This window comes from Thermobia domestica, chromosome 6 (genome assembly GCF_964235325.1).
Source record: "Thermobia domestica chromosome 6, izTheDome1.hap1.1, whole genome shotgun sequence".
Lineage (NCBI taxonomy): Eukaryota > Metazoa > Arthropoda > Insecta > Zygentoma > Lepismatidae > Thermobia > Thermobia domestica.
In genome coordinates this window covers 183,958,482-183,975,298 of record NC_137459.1, presented here as the reverse complement: position 1 = coordinate 183,975,298, position 16,817 = coordinate 183,958,482, and the positions used below count along the sequence as shown (strand labels likewise).

Here is a 16,817-nt window from a genome sequence, read left to right as displayed (position 1 = left end):
TTAGATGGGTCCGTTAAACAGTGTTGACATAACAGAAAAGACAAAAGTCGAGTTTGGATACGGTGCAATAACTCGAAAAAGGCCATAAGTACATTACGGTTTTAAATTTATAGGACAATTTGCTATGCCATAAGAAACATTTTCACGTTTATTTGAAGTCGATAAGTCAAGTACTTACCGAGATATTCGGAATTGTGTAAAAGCTGAGAATTTTGCGCTGTAGAAGTTGCTAACGCTGTCTCAAATTCCCACTTTTTCCCCCAACGTTGAGGAATTCGTAAAGAAGTGGTTGAAACAAAATATAAACATTAATAAACACACAAACGATGATAAAGAAACGTTTTTCAGTACTTGAAGTGACTAATTAAGCGTAATTTACTGGATATGAAAAAATAAACGTAAGGAAGTAATAGGACTTCATATGACAAGATAATACAAAGACGTAGAAGACATGTATTTACCTAGTAGCTACTTTCACACGATGAAAATATTTATCCTCTTATAAGTTTGGGACACCAAAATCAAAACAATCCAATACTCACTGTGTACATTACCAGCATGTTACCAATTCCTGTTAACAGATATATGGAAAAATTATTCAGCATGTCAGGAGTCACACATTATTAAAAAAAAAGTACAAAGAATATTCCACTTCAAAATGAGAGGGTAGAAAAGTGAATACCTTGACAAACAGTACATGTACTCATAAAAGAACACGTCTGGTAACCCTACATATGAGTATGTGCAAATCTTTCAAACATATGATACATACCTTCGTAGCTCAATCCAGATTTGTCACAGTAAAGCAGCTTGACCTGTCGTATCGTTTAGTGGTGCGAGTATTGGATTGTTTTGATTTTGGTGTCCCACACTTATAAGAGAATAAATATTTTCATCGTGTGAAAGTAGCTACTAGGTACCTACATGTCTTCTACGTCTTTGTATTATCTTGTCATATGAAGTCCTATTACTTCCTTACGTTTTTTTTTTCATATCCACTAAATTACGCTTAATTAGTCATTTCAAGTACTGAAAAACGTTTCTTTATCATCGTATGTGTGTTTATTAATGTTTATATTTTGTTTCAACCACTTCTTTACGAATTCCTCAACGTTGGGGGAAAAAGTGGGAATTTGAGACAGCGTTGCCAGCTTCTACAGCGCAAAATTCTCAGCTTTTACAAAATTCCGAATATCTCGGTAAGTACTTGACTTATCGACTTCAAACAAACGTGAGAATGTTTCTTATGACATAGCAAATTGTCCTATAAATTTAAAACCGTAATGTACTTATGGCCTTTTTCGAGTTATTGCACCGTATCCAAACTCGACTTTTGTCTTTTCTGTTATGTCAACACTGTTTAACGGATCCATCTAAACTTGGTGTCAATTTAAACCGTTCTGGCCAATATTTAAATTATTGTGCAAAACTAGTGTGTACTTCACTCCTTGTGTGTGCAAAAGGCGTTTAAATGTGACACATATTTAACGTTATTTCTCGAGAAGTTTGCAACACTGACCTGCGAGTGGCATATCTTTCGTCTTCCCTTTTAGTGTTGAATTAAATTATGAAATGCAATTTAGGTCGTTCCATTTAAAAAATCATAACTTTATATTGGGTTGGCAACACTGTTCATCCGGTGATGTCAAATAACACGTCTACCAATGTGCCCCTTTGTATAGTTGCTTCGTGCAAAGTTTCGCTTCTCTCTCTCTTTTGGTTTCTCCGTCATCAAGGTTTGACATTATAAATGACGCACCCGGTATATATATATATCTAGATAGATAGATAGATAGATAGATAGATAGATAGATAGATAGATAGATAGAGAGAGAGAGAGAGAGAGAACGAGAGTGAGATCATGAAAGGAAATTTTATTGTGTAAAAAGCTTGAAAGGTGATATTCTAAGTGAAATTATTTTGCAGTCTTGTTTCTTATATATAAGTTACCTTCAAAAATTTATCAAATCGGAGCTTATTCCAATTTTATCATATATATTGCAATAAATAAAGTATTTGCAGTATAATAAGGCGAAACAATTACACTCACTACACGACCGTAGTCTGTAAGATTTCTTTTCAAATATAATGATAGGAAATAAATCTATTTTCACCTGAAAATTATTATTAGTAGGTTTCACATTTGGCAGTATGTAAGGACAAGTTCTATATCTTGTCACTATATATCGTCCTTCTCGAGACAAAAGGGTGTATCTCATTTTCTTAACTTTTCCCGGAGACAAATTTAAACCTTTTCCCATTATTTATTCTATCGTCTTCTTTTAAAATTTAGTTTGATTTCGTAAGTTATATACCTGAAACGAAGGTGATCAAATTAAATTTTAAAAGAAGACGACAGAATAAATAATGGGAAAAGGTTTAAATTTGTCTCCTGGAAAAGTTAAGAAAATGAGATACGCCCTTTTGTCTCGAGAGGGACGATATATTGTATGTATAGCTACAGGACTTGTTCTAACAACAAAAGCATGTACGAAAATCTTAAACAGTTGATTTATGTAGCTTGAACTTTTTTTTAAGTATATAGCAAGTTTATAATTGTAGAACAGAGTACAATTTGAAAAAATGTTTAAAATAATAGAGAGGTTGAAACAGTAGTATGTAATTATTATTATAAGTAATTTAAGTGATGCGATTTTTACTACCTAGGTATGATAGTATCATTCTCTAGTTAAACTTTTAACTTGAAATGATTTATATGTTGCCAGAGAGAGATATTAACTTACATGAATCTGGAAAACTGTTGAAGAAACCTTGAACAAGACTCATCCTCAGTATTCTGACTAATCTGGGACTAATTGTACTAAGTTTATTTGACAACTTCATTTGATTTTCAAGCAGATTGTACCATACATCTGCTGTTCGTAAGTTGTCTTCCAGTTCCAGGTGAACATTTGACACGAAGTGATTCCAACCCTTGTTGTCTGCTCTGAATGCCTTGGATTTCAACAAGATTGTCAGCGATTTAGCCAAACTTTTCATTGGTGATGTAATGTATTCTTCCTGAGAAAATAAACATTAAGAAACTGGTGAGATGTTACATAAATATTTATTCATAAATAATTGTTAAACACCATTTTGAATTAATTTGTTCAAAATTTTCCGTGCTCCAAGTTAGGAGAGGCATAATATATATGCATACGAATCACCAGCGAATTTTAAGAGACTGGAAATAATTCAAAAATGTTCTACAGGCACAGCTTGAACTTATCAATAATATTAACAAATGTATTTGTGTTTGATATAAAAACAAAGTTTAATCTGTAGCAGAGAAATGAATCATATATTAACACATTTCTGCGCTTACCTTTCATATGATAAAATACTTTTATGAATTTGCGCACTACTAAATAGTATATACGAGATACACTGCTGGCTATTCAAATCATAATACCAGGAAGAAGATATCATATGTCTTTCAGGATATGGGAGGATAATACCGTAATTATTTCACGCTGTACGTCGCATACCCTGCCACGCCCCCTGACAAAGAGTACCTGACGAAAGGACAGGTAGTAGTTATGTACTGGAACCGTGCTTGCTCAACACCAGTGTGCCCCAACAAGTGAAATGTGCCTCGTTGCCGAATGCATCGTAGATGTATTAAGATGTATAGAGACCTCAAATTATCCTTCTATACAATAGATGTCCCTGCTGGACAGAATAATGCCAGAATGATGCCAAGGTGGAGTCGGTGGCTCGAAGAAGAAGGAATACACACATACGTCAAGGACTTCATCGGTCACGTCTAATCACCGGTAGAGAGGTTTTGTGTGCATGGTACTATTATGGATGTATTCTTGCAAGAATTTGGGAGTATTGCACAACGATCAGTGTCCGCACACGTGATTTGATATCCATTGTTCGTTGCTGCAGCTTCTTTTGACAGGATATTGTAGGGTGCTGGAATGGTGTCGACAGCGTCGCGAATGGCATGGTACCCTTTTCTTCGATGAATCCCGTTTCTGTCTGCAGCGCCATGATAGTTGCATCTGTGTCTGGCGGTATCACGGTGACAGAGTGGGCAAGGCGTACATACATTCTGCATTGGGACACTGGTCCGGAATAGGGAGTTATTATGGTTTGCCATTGGATCCAGTTTCCACTAGTATCTAATATGCATTAACGGGACATTTACCACCAGTTGTCTTGTGGCTATATGATTAGTACATGTGACCTTAGCGCGGAACACCATGGTTCCATTTCAAGTTGGAGCTCACATAATTCGTATCCCACGTTTTAGCTGTAGCCATACGTTTTACATAGTTTTAGCGCTGAGAAAGAACTCCAAACTAAGCAATCAAGGGAATGTTGACCAGACACCAATACATCGCTGAGGTATTGGAATTTGTTGTGGTTCCATTTTTGCTTCTTCCTGAAGGAAGCTGTTTCGTAACGGAACAATGCCGAACCGCGTGTAGCACACAAGTCCAACTGTATGTTTAATTAAAGTTCCGAGAAGCCATGGCACGATACTTAGAGTAATAAGTGTAAAACTTGGGATTACTATTGTTTCTATTTTACAGATGAAATTCTACTTTGTACTATAAAGTCTATGATTCAACAAAAAGTTTTATATTTTAAGTGAGGAGGAAATTTGATAAAAAAAATTCTACCTGTTGACTACATATCAATGTTTATAACTCACCTGGAATGTAATATATTTCCATCTATCTACCTATGCCGTACTTACATTTTACATATGAACACTTATGCATGCTGTTATATCTGGCGCATTTAACTGAGACAAGACTTTATTTCAATTGACTATTTCTGACAGTTCAATGGAACCGTTTGTACCTGATTGGATTGGATTGAAGTTGGGTTGGAAGATCTAAGGTAGCTCCTGGAAATGTGAGGGTTAGGAACTATTTGTTCTTGTTTGTCGTCACCACAATCTTCTCCCTGCTAGAGATATTGAAATTTATAAGGTAGTCTTACCAAACCATTTTTTTTTAATTTATATATATATATATATATATATATATTTAGAGATCCAAATCTTAGAAAATTTTGTAGATTTATATTTAAAAATTTCCTACTTCTTTACATACTTGTAAAAATATAAAAATAATAGATTGGGAACTTAGTAAATAATTTCAATGGTTTCACTAGAATGTCAAACAATTCAGTTAAAGTTAATAAACTTATGAAAAAACAAAATACATATTGGAGAATGTGACATGGCCACAAACTATATTAGAACATAGCATTGCATTAAGTTTAATCAAATATTGACAGAAGTGTTTCTTCTTGTTTGCCTTTTATTTCTTCTTAAGATAAATATAAATTGGAAAATATTCAAAGAAAAGGATAGAAATATATAGTACTATTAAAGTAATGTTTTCTCTTGTTGTTGGAAATTAGCTTCACATGAACTGAATTAAGTGAATTCCGTCCAGTGATAGCTATCACTAGAAAAAGAAGGTAGATAAGGTTAGTACGATGAAAGGTAAACTAAGAATGGAAAAAAGTATAAAATTGGACTGCAACATAGTCCTGTCGCAGTGTTTAGAGAAATTAGTATTAATAGAACTGACTGGAAATTATGTTGTATTTTATTTTCACGATACATCGAAAACTAGAAATTCGATGCAGTAATACACAAAATATGGAGACCTGTGGGAATTTTTAAGAAGTGTGGACAACAGATGTTGAATTTATTGACAAACTGGTAACTGTGTCCAAAATAGAATTGAATTATAAATTCTATAACATTATAAGCAGTTAACAAAACAAGAGCTAAAGGTACCAATTGGTAGATTTTATTGAGCTAAAGAAGCTGATATCCTAACCGTAATCCTAACTATATTTAAAACTACATGAACTCACTGACATAAAATAAAGAGGTATTTTCGGCTGACGTAGAAAGTTGAAATTTGGCATGATTGTAGCTTTTCGGGACTAACCCTCAGAAAAATTGCCAAAAGTTAATATTTTTAATGTTTATGGAGTGTAAAGGAAGTGATGAAAAAATTCCCTATGTTATTTAAATGGACATTTTCTTGGATATATAATCTCATGTTTTAGGTACTTGGAATTGGAATAAAAACTTGAAAGTCGGTATGCTTCTACGTTTTCATTATCGTTGCCTAAGTAAATCACCAAAAGTAAAATTTTCCAACCTTAGAGTGGTTTTATGGGGAACTGAAATATTATCCCCATGTTCTTTATATGGGACATCTACATCTCAAAATGTTTAGGCACTTTCAGCAGGATTAGAATGATGAAATTTGGCATAATTGTAGCTTTCCGGGAATAATCCACAGGAAAGTTGTCAAAACTAAATATTTTAATTTTTGGGGATTTTAAAGGGGAAATGAAAAATTTCCATGTTATTTAAATGGGCGTTTTCTTGGGAAACAAATTCTTATCTTTTAGGTAGTCGAAATAGGAGAAAAACTTGAAATTCGGTAGAATTTTGGGTTTAAGAGGTCAGAGGCCGTAGGCCGAGCTAAAACGGGGGTTTGGGGACAAAACTCCCTGCTCTCTAAATTCAGGAAATTTTAAGAGGAAATGCAAGAAATTCACTCTTGATGCAAAGGCTGATACATAAGAGATAGGAGGCCTTAGGCCGAACGAACGCGAGGGACTATCTTGATTATAAAAGCTCATGAGTAGTTTTCGAGAAAATGGAAGGAAACGAATTTCTTTGTAAACCTAAAAATTTATGCTGTACGAGAACCATACCAATTATTGAGTTGAAACTGATATTGAAATATACTCATATTAATTTGTTAATTATATAAGCAAGATGATAATATACAGTATGGTTATTGAAATATAGCCTAAAATTATCATTAACTCCTTAATTTTAATTTGTGTTTAACTAAAATATTGTCTAAATATAAGATATATATTAGTCAATAGGTCACATTGCGCTGAACAAAATAACATAGATGTGGTTAAATTCTCGTGAAAAGATTTCGCGACAATCGAATAAAACAAACCTTTGCTGCGTCGTTGTTCATTGCCAACAATAATTGAAAATTTTTACTTTGCTGAAGAAATTATTTATTTATGTATGCATATGTATATATATATATATATATATATATATATATATATATATATAGTGTTAACTAACAGATTATATCCATATTGTTTGCTTTTTCCTAACGGCGCCACAAGTACTCTTTATGCACATACTACTTGTAAATTTAAATTGTAAAATTTGACAGCTCATGTGCAGATACTTATCAGTTTAATAGAACGCCTGAAAAAGTGAAATTTACTAGATTAATTGGTATCTTAATTAGATCACCTTTCTTCCTCAGAACAGGTCTGGTGTGACGTAGAATGGAGTCACAGAGATCGTGAATGAAAGCAAGTGGAGTATTATACCATTCAGCGTACAGTGCATTACTTAGTCCCGTAAGAGAGGGTGGAGGCGGAAATCTGCTCCGGACTCGTGTCTCCAAAATGGACCACATATGTTCAGTTATGTTCAGGTCCAGAGAGTGAGTGGGCCAGGGGAAGTGTTCACCTTCATCCCTATGCTTCTCAAATTACTCTGGAACTGCTACAGCTATATGAGTACAACGTCTGACCAAAGGCTCAAATTGTCCAGTAAACTGGCGACATAATCAGGGCAATGACGTGACTTGTAAAAATCAGCACAAAACTCACACAAAACTAGAAACCTTACTTGCGACCACAGCATCAAGAACTGCCGCCATGTTTCACAGTTGGGTAGAGACACTGGACATCATACGCTCCTCTGGGCGTCCGCCACACATAAACAGAGTTCGTGATTTGAATCAAGATGGACGATGACTCATCCGACTACATCATATGTTTCCAGTTATCAGCGGTCCATGTTGCATGTTCGCAGCACCATTGGCGTCGTGCTAAAGCGTTATATCCTTTATCAGCGATTTCTCCCATGCAACCTGACCCTGCATGTTCATATCATGCAGCTAGCGTCGGACTGTGTTTGACGACAGGGGTTGCGGAAGGTAGTGCTTGAGTTTCTCAGTCACTTGTGCTGCAATCTCAAGACGGTTCTTAGTGACACTCGGCTTTAATGCTCGGCATGACCTGTCACTGAGGGGTTGTCTTCGCCGATGTAGTTTTACCGTGAGTTTTCTAGGCCATCCTCACCGTGGGGACTGTCGCTCGTGCCACTTTCGTCACGCTCGCACCGTATAACCAAGTGACAATATTATGCCATCTTTGCAAAACAGAGATGTCACCCACTTTACACTATCACCATCTCTGTCTGTTCGGTTCACTGCATACTGTTGTTCTACTGCTTCTTACGTAGTACGGAGTTTGCAATGATACACTACCAAGAGCCCGGCGTTGTGGTCACCGCTTAACCGTTGCTGCTCAGACATATGACGTGTTTTCATATCTAGGTGTTTCCATTAAATTGATAAGCATATGTAGCTGACAAACCTTCTAATTGTATTTAACAAAACAATAGCGTATATATTGAAAGTAATTAATCTTTCTTACTTAGTTTCTCACAAAATTACCTTGTTTAAAACAAGATTTAAGCTAGGCCCAAACAACTGGTTCTATTTATAATAATGTTAATACTTACTTCTAACATTTAATTTTAGACGTGTGCATTTTTAAGGCTTGTTTTAACCATTTTTCTTAAAAAAATGCAACGAAAAAAATCATCTGCAAAATCTTGTTAGAAATAGAAAAATGCGATACATCTGTCATTATGTTATTTACAACAATAACATCAAAAGTATATCAGCATCCTTCATGATAAAACAGTTGTCTTTCAATCTCTCATATAGTAGAAGTTCAGTGATAAATGGCCCCTCGAAAACCCATTGTTTTTCTTTATGTAATTTTTAGGGTTTCAATAACACAAGTCAATCCACTAGGAACTGTTAGACAATTTATTACTAAAGACTGGTTGTAGAATTGACAACAAAGGGGCTATGTGTACCTCTACATTTAAATGTATCTCGAAATAATAAAAAAAGTCTCAATGGGCTTTTGAGATGCAAGACCCAGCTTACTTTTTTTCGAAAACGAGGAAAACATGAGACTTTCGCATTATTTTTTTTTTCTGTCTTTGTGTCTTTTCATATTTGTTTCAAGCTCTGGTGAGGAGTTCATAGATAACACGTAAGATTGTTTCATTGCCTTGGCCTAGAAATATTCTTTTTGCTACACCTTCTTGTTTTTAAAACTGTCATTAGGTTTCCTCTACTTGTTTTTCATTGTATTGCTCGTCTACGATGTTCAAAGACTATTATTTTTTATTAGTTTATATCGACGTAAAACAACCATATACATAATAATTATTTCTTTAATTGCCGAAACTGCCGACAGATCTTGGAAATCATTTCAAGTGATGAGTCTTTTCTTAGGAAGCCAGAAATCTTTCTATATCCGTGTACTTCATCGGAAATTAGTGAAGGAGATCATGCGAAATGGAAACATTTCAGTTTTCTCTTGTAACTTGCAAATCCCCTATTCCATCGAAATTAGACTTCAAACATTGGTAGCACTCAAAGCTCCTACACTTGCTGGTAGGGAAAGTATCACAGATTTCCCATCTTCTCCTTATCAAGATTTTTGTAGCACCCTTCCCTCCGAAACTACTAGCTTCATATATATGGCAGTCTTATCATCGTGTGACACACTAGTAGGAGTCCTCTCAAACTGATATAGTTGTATCCCCTAGAGATTACAACCACAAACATTCTCTTATATCTCTCGAGTAGACTAAATTATAGGCTAGTAACTTTCAGCATTGCGTAGATAGTAGAAAAAAACAAGTGGTTGTGACAACCAGTGAACCAAACTCAATGACTCACGAGGAGCAAAGCTGTGGCAGAGCGGAGCCAAGCATAGCCTGTCTCTGGCCGAGCTCGGCCACCAAATATAATGATCTTAATTCCTTAGACTCAGTAGTTTTCGAGAAATAAAGTCACACCCCTCCCCCATATATATATATATAAACTCCTGTATTCTTACGGCGGTACACCAGGAGATAAAAGTTAGGGGACATGTATTTGTCCTTATTACATTAGAGATAGAAGTGCACTAGGGAAAGCGTTCTCTTCAGAACGCTTTGTCCTATCCAAATGGGACTTACATTATTGCATAATATCCAAGTTCAGTATTTACTTGATGGGATGTGTACCTCAGACACATTTTCATTTAAAATATTCATTTATGAATACACTGTATTTTATAAACCCCGCTATTATGGATCGCTAATATGTAGTACTCACAACTCCTAGATGTTTCACTTCTCTTATCTAAAATTTCTTGTACTACTTATAGATCGCTCATACTACTTGATGCCTGTGGATTTTAAAATTCATTTCAGGTGTAATGCATTAAGAAAACTTCAATATTTCATGTATTCTGTCAGCTTTATTCATTTATTCTTGTTCTTCCTCACTAAACTAGAAAACGTAGGGTGCATACCAAACGAGGATTGTGGTTTCAGTTTCCTTTGTATCTTAAGAATAACTTTTCTTATCATAATGAAAGTTTACTCTTTAGGTGGTATTTAGTGCTACCTGCATTCACTGTTGGCAGAAATATTCCAAAGTCCTTTGCCCCTTTTGTATACCATGAAATGCAAACAGTTCGATCCACTTTGTGTTAGTAGATATTAAAACTTAGATTACGGCGACGTTTTGCTGATTGGGATTTGAAATACTAGTTGATAGTAGACTAAAAATTAGGACATTATATCATTATTATTATTATTATTATTATTATTATTATTATTATTATTATTATTATTATTATTATTATTATTATTGTATGATTACATAGGGGACTACCAGGAGGAAACTAATAGTTATACAGGTGAAGGTAAAGTTGCTCAATGAAAATTAGGAGACCTGAACTTTCTATTTTATTAGTTCCTCATTACATGGGGGAAGGTACTAGAAAAGGGGTAAAGTTTTTTTTTTTTTTTTTTTTTTTTTTTTTTAACGCCTAGGCTTATCAGGATGAAACTTTTATCATACCATACTACTCAAAGCCTCCTACATTCACGAATTCTCAAACTCCCCACCTCTTATTCGAAATTGTCAATTGTTTATTCGTTTAAAGTTAAGGAGACACAATATAGCTAGCTTCCATGTGCTCAGTTGACAAAACAATGAAAATTACCTGACTTCTCAAAATGTTTGTTGTTTTTGCATTATTATCCTATTATTATGTATTTTCGTAAATATCTTTCTATGAAGCGGCCATTCAGAATTAAGATACCTACACCCTGCCCACCTCACTTAATAAGGTAAACGAAGTACACTTTTAATGCTGGATCTCAATAAGTGTTTTACCCAATCTTTAGAATGATTTTTTATTGGGCTGCTTAAAAGTTTAACACTTTTTAAGTTAAATTTTGAATACATGTTTGAAATATCTTCAGATTTTCGAACATATTTTTTTTAAACTTTTTTTTTGATCAAAAGATCCAATATATTGCAGGCAAATATTTTCTTGTATGCCTTATATTTGGAGAACTACATACAGTGTAGCCAAAGCAAAACTATTTCTTAACTCACTATGATGTGCTTATTTAAAAAAAAAAAAAAAAAAAAAAAAAAAAAAAAAAAAAAAAAAACCTTCATTTAGGGACTGTTAAAAATTGTGTGGTTCCTATTCCAAAAAATCAAATATATATCATTCAAACAAAAATTTTCTTGTATGCCTTATATCTGGAGAACTACATATAGTGTAGCCAAACACAAACTATCACTTAACTCAGTATGATGTGCTTATTCCGTAAAATATACGAAAACTTGATTTAGGGACCGTACAAAAATTTTGTGGCCCGTGATCCAACAACTAATTATGAGCCAAGATGGCAAGGTTTGAGCCATTTTTTTGGATCATTCCTAAAATTCATGTTTAAATAATGGATTCTAATTAGTTTTTAATCTCTATGAAAATGTTAATATTATACTTGCTAAATATACAAACCTTTCCATCATATGTGAGTGTAATATCATAACCATTCAAGAATGTAGCTTTTTCGTAAGCGTAATAACAATTTTCGAATAAGTTATAGCCTTGTCGTTGTTTTTCCTTGCATGACTCAATCAAAGAATCATTATTTTTCAACCACATCAGTCTATCGGGTGTTATATAGGCAGAGCCCTGGAGTGGAAGAGAAGATTCATTATTTAGCTCATCGTGTAAATACTACAATAAATGTTGCATATACAACCCACATATAGAGCAGAATACAAATACACTGAAGCAGGTAGATATAAATATTTAGCTTCCAAGCCTTGTATGACTCGTGAACTGAGTATGAATACAAGAAAGAAAGAAAAAAAGTACTACAGACTACGAGAGGTCCATTGTTACCATTTTGAAATTTGTCATTTCTTCAAAATGGCTAACAATAACATGAAACCGGACTCTTTACTATTATTTGCTCATTTTTCTCTTCTCTACATTCCGTTGACGAGCCATTTTAGGCTTAAAAACTAAAGGTCTCTATTTAGTACCTTACCAATTTCAAACCTGATTTTATTTTAATCGTTAATATATATATGCCCGTATTTCAGAGAATCAAAAAGAAAATTATCAAATGACAACTTATCCTATTAGTAGTACAATCTAATATTCACTTAAGGTACCAATTGTTCTCAACTAAAGCATTCCGTTGTAAAAATAATAAGTACCATGCTAAACTACATGTCCATTGGAATGGACATACAGACTGAAAGGATTACGTATCAATTAATTTTGATGAGTCAGCAAATAATTTTTTCTTTACATATGTCCATGTTGGGACTCTTTTGTTGTAAGTAAATAACTAATTAATCAAATATTAGATAATTTCCTTGTTATGTTGCGTATTACATATCAATATCAATATATATATATATATATATATATATATATATATGTGTATATTAGGAGAATATCTGTTCTTCGCGCGAGATGAATAAGATTTATGGAAAACATTTGAAAGATATATGCAATATTCCTCTGGTTTCAAACTACTTGTCAGTGCATTCGATTTCACTGAAATTACTCTCGCAAGTGTTCCCTAAGTTGCACCTAAATAACTTTTCACAACGTAAAGGCAGTAAAAACGTTTTCTTGCTTCTGGAAGCAGCGAATTCACTCCAGTCCTTAGAAATCATTAGGAAAATTTATAATTAATCCCCTCACTCCGAAACACATATTGTTAGAGACACCTATAAGTTTATTTTGTCAAAGTTGTACCCAACTTAAATCGTTTTCTTAGACCCGGAGTCGGAAGATTTTACCCATTTCGTGGAAATTGTTTCTCAAAATGTAAATGCATCAAACTAAATTTTCCAAAAAATCAACCTTAAGTCCTTTCCCAGTGTCGAGACTTAGCCAACCTTTTTCTTGTATAAGATATTCAAATTGTGTATGACAAATAGCTCTACTTCACACAGTCTAACGTTCAAGGAGAGCATTTGTACAAAGTTTCAAGTCTTTCTGCCACAGAATTCCAAAGATCTGGTAAAAGTCCATTTCAAGATTCTATTCCTAATAGTTTCCACGTTATCTATGAGAAGCCTTACCAAGCGAGCAACGTATTTTCTTTGTAATAATTTTTATTTACTTTGTGGAGCAAGTATGAAAATTTCTCCGTCAATACTCCTCCCGCACCGTCTGAGCACAAATTGAAGACTATAAGAAAAAAAAAAAAAAAAAAAAAAAGATCCAAACATTTTCATTTACCAAGAAAGGACAGGTAAATCTAACGCATATTGTAATCTCATCGTGGGTTTTATGTATACTTTTGTGTTGAACTTACGAATCTTTGCAATATCTAAAAAGTTAAATAACTGGTCTGTATTTGTGTACATTAATATCATGAACTGAACTATAATCTCATGCGCAGGAGAAAGTCGGACAAAACCGAGACCCAAATTGTTTTTGCTGGTTCCTCAGCATCTATATGGATAGTATAGCTTGAATTAGTTTTCAAATGCTAGATAGAGTTGTTATTGACATAAAAATGTTTATTTCAGTGGAAAAAGGCTGGTAAATTTCGAGAGCCAAAACATCTTTTAAAGGGTATGCAGAAACCCAGTTTTGCCCGACCAAGTCGGATAAAACCGGGTACCTAAAAAATAATTATAATATATTTTTCTTTTACAAGAAAAATATGTAGTTACTCCAAGAACTAGTATAGTAACAATCAATACAACCGAAAAAATATGTGAGCTTAAAAAGTTCGGAAAATATAGAGGGTTATACTATATTAAACCAATAACATAGAAAAAATAACTTTAGGTCACGATTTTGTTAAACCTAAGAACAAAAATCACAAATAAAAGTTCCATCATATTCGTCCACATTGCTACAAGCTTTGTGTGCCCATCCTTTATAGTTAAGACATTGTATCTAATCTTCTCATATTTACATTGTACTACCCGGTTCTGCCCGACTGTTGATGTCCCGGTGTTATCCTACTACGCCATTATTCAGAACTACAGGCCTAGCACCTCTCAAAGAGCACAAAAGTCCTGATTCAAGGCATGAAATAACAGCAGGAAGAGTTGTTATTTTATGTTGTATACTTACATAAGTAAAGCTTCCAGTGGTTAGGAACAGCAGTATATTATCGATGGGAGACAAATCAAAACTTTTCTACATAAATTCTTCAACACATCGGCAACGACAAAGGAGCCACTTGTTCAGCTTTCCCTTAAACTAAGAGTGACATGGCGGTTGTTTGCAACTAATTTCATGCGTTGGCCGACAGATAGTGTCACTAATATATCCAGAAAACCCAGGTCCCGGTTTTATCCACCTGCCCGGTTTTATCCGACTTTCCCCTAAATGTGAGCTGTTATGTTATAAAGTTATTGCTTAAAGTAATTAAAAACACAATTCGAAAGGAGAGCTCCCTCGTGGCTAAGTGGTTAGCATACGCGCCTTTGGCGTGGGAGACCCGGGTTCGATTCCCGGCGGGAGCTCATGTGGTTCGGATTCCACGTTAATCAGTAGGTCCACGTCTCATATAGCCTCGCTGCTGAAAGGGACGCTAAACTAAAATCAAATCAACTCAACAATTCGAAAGGATGAGTGATAAAAGACTATCCATAGTAAGATAATCAACAAGTTCAATCTTTAAATCTTTAATAATAATTGTATTCCAAACGTGGTTTTATTAACACAATGATTTGATCAATTTTCAATTTCAAAATTGTATTTGTCTTTAATAAGGATAAACAATTTTCACGGTATGTTCTAAAAGGAGATATACAAATCATTATGACCATATTATGATCATTATTGTGTAAGTCTTGCTTATACAAAACGCGAGTTTTCTAAAGGGATTCAACTTTCGTTGAAAATGATTTAGTGTTATGTTAGTTCTTTATGAGGGTGTCTGCTTTCTTAATTGCTACTATATTAATCGACCACTGGAAATTTGTTCTGGAGTGGTGAGTGCATTTATTTCTTATTCATGGAAAAACTTGTGCTTGCATTTGTTATAATCTCATTAATATTTAGTTAGTTATTAAATAAATTAACTATCAACTATATCTAGTTTACTATTTATTTCTGTTTAAAGTATAGGGACACTCCATGTGAAATCAACCAATGAAATGGCAAAATCTGACCTGACGATCTTATATTTTTGTAAAAATTGGTGCACAGCTTTATTACAGTGGGAGATGGAAAAATCCCAAATATTACCTCTCTCCTCCTGAAAGTGTCCCCATACAGAATGTTCAAAATTGCCAAAAAAAAAAAAGCATTTTTTCAGTTACACAGATTATTAAAAATTGTCATAAAATGGTTAATATGTGCACTAGAGACGTGAAACAAACGCCATTGGAAAGCTTAAAGATTGTTCTACAAGTTGTACTATATTAAAAAACCTTAAAATAAAAAATAAGACTTCAAAAATTCAAATTAAGATTTGAATTTTCAATTACGAATAGAAATGTCCCTCTGAATTTGTTCAAAATTGTTCAGATTGTAGTCTCATATGTGTACTAAAACACCACAAAGTTGCATTTTGGACACTCAATGGGATCCGATTCAAAATTTAACATAAACCAAGCATTGCACGATATTGACCATGTGAATATCTGGGTTCAGATCGATAACCATTTGCCTGGTTCTATTTACCTGCAGCATCAAAGGAATTTATATTCAATTTCATTTGTTTCTTGATGTATTCATATCCACCTTTTGAGTTATTTAGAGAGGTATTACGTTTCCAAACAGTACTTAATACATACAAGTCATTATTCTTGTTAGTCAGTATGGATGTTTCTAAATTTATGTTGGCTACATTGATACATGTTATTTTCATTCCTTTGTTTCAGGATTGCTATTACAGAACATTTTATGAAAGGGAGGGATATATTTTCCTCCCTTTCACAATATTTGTATCAAATGTGTTATGAAACACAGTGACACTGCTCACAATCATTTCACACACTTTCAGCACAAACAATTAGTCAATAAATCCTTTTTCCTATTTCAATTAACCACTTCCACATATCTGTGACAGCAATCCTGAAACAAAGGAATGAAAATAACATGTATCAATGTAGCCAATATAAATTTAGAAACATCCATACTGACTAACAAGAATAATGACTTGTATTGAGTACTGTTCGGAAACATAATAACTCTCTAAATAACTCGAAAGGTGGATAATCGTGTAAATTCAAATGAATACATCAAGAAACAAATTAAATTGAATATAAATTCCTTTGATGCTGCAGGTAAATAGAACCAGGCAAATGGTTATCGATTTGAACGCAGATATTCACATGGTCAATATCGTGCGATGCTTGGTTTATGTTGAATATTGAATCGGATCCCATTGAGTGCCCAAA

At 33.9% G+C, this 16,817-nt stretch overlaps 1 protein-coding gene across 2 annotated transcripts in view; it reads right to left on the bottom strand.

Moving 5' to 3' along the window:
* Positions 1 to 16,817, bottom strand: part of LOC145688352 (vitellogenin-like) — a 303,527-nt gene that overhangs the window by 17,919 nt on the left and 268,791 nt on the right. The window contains exons 18-20 of one of the 2 annotated variants that reach the window (XM_081762496.1): positions 11,941 to 12,117; positions 4,819 to 4,926; positions 2,745 to 3,021 (exon numbers count right to left, since the gene is read on the bottom strand). In XM_081762496.1, coding sequence (XP_081618622.1) covers positions 2,745 to 3,021; positions 4,819 to 4,926; positions 11,941 to 12,117 — 562 coding nt within the window. The remainder of the gene's footprint in view (positions 1 to 2,744; positions 3,022 to 4,818; positions 4,927 to 11,940; positions 12,118 to 16,817) is intronic. The other variant, XM_081762497.1, reaches the window with a different exon arrangement.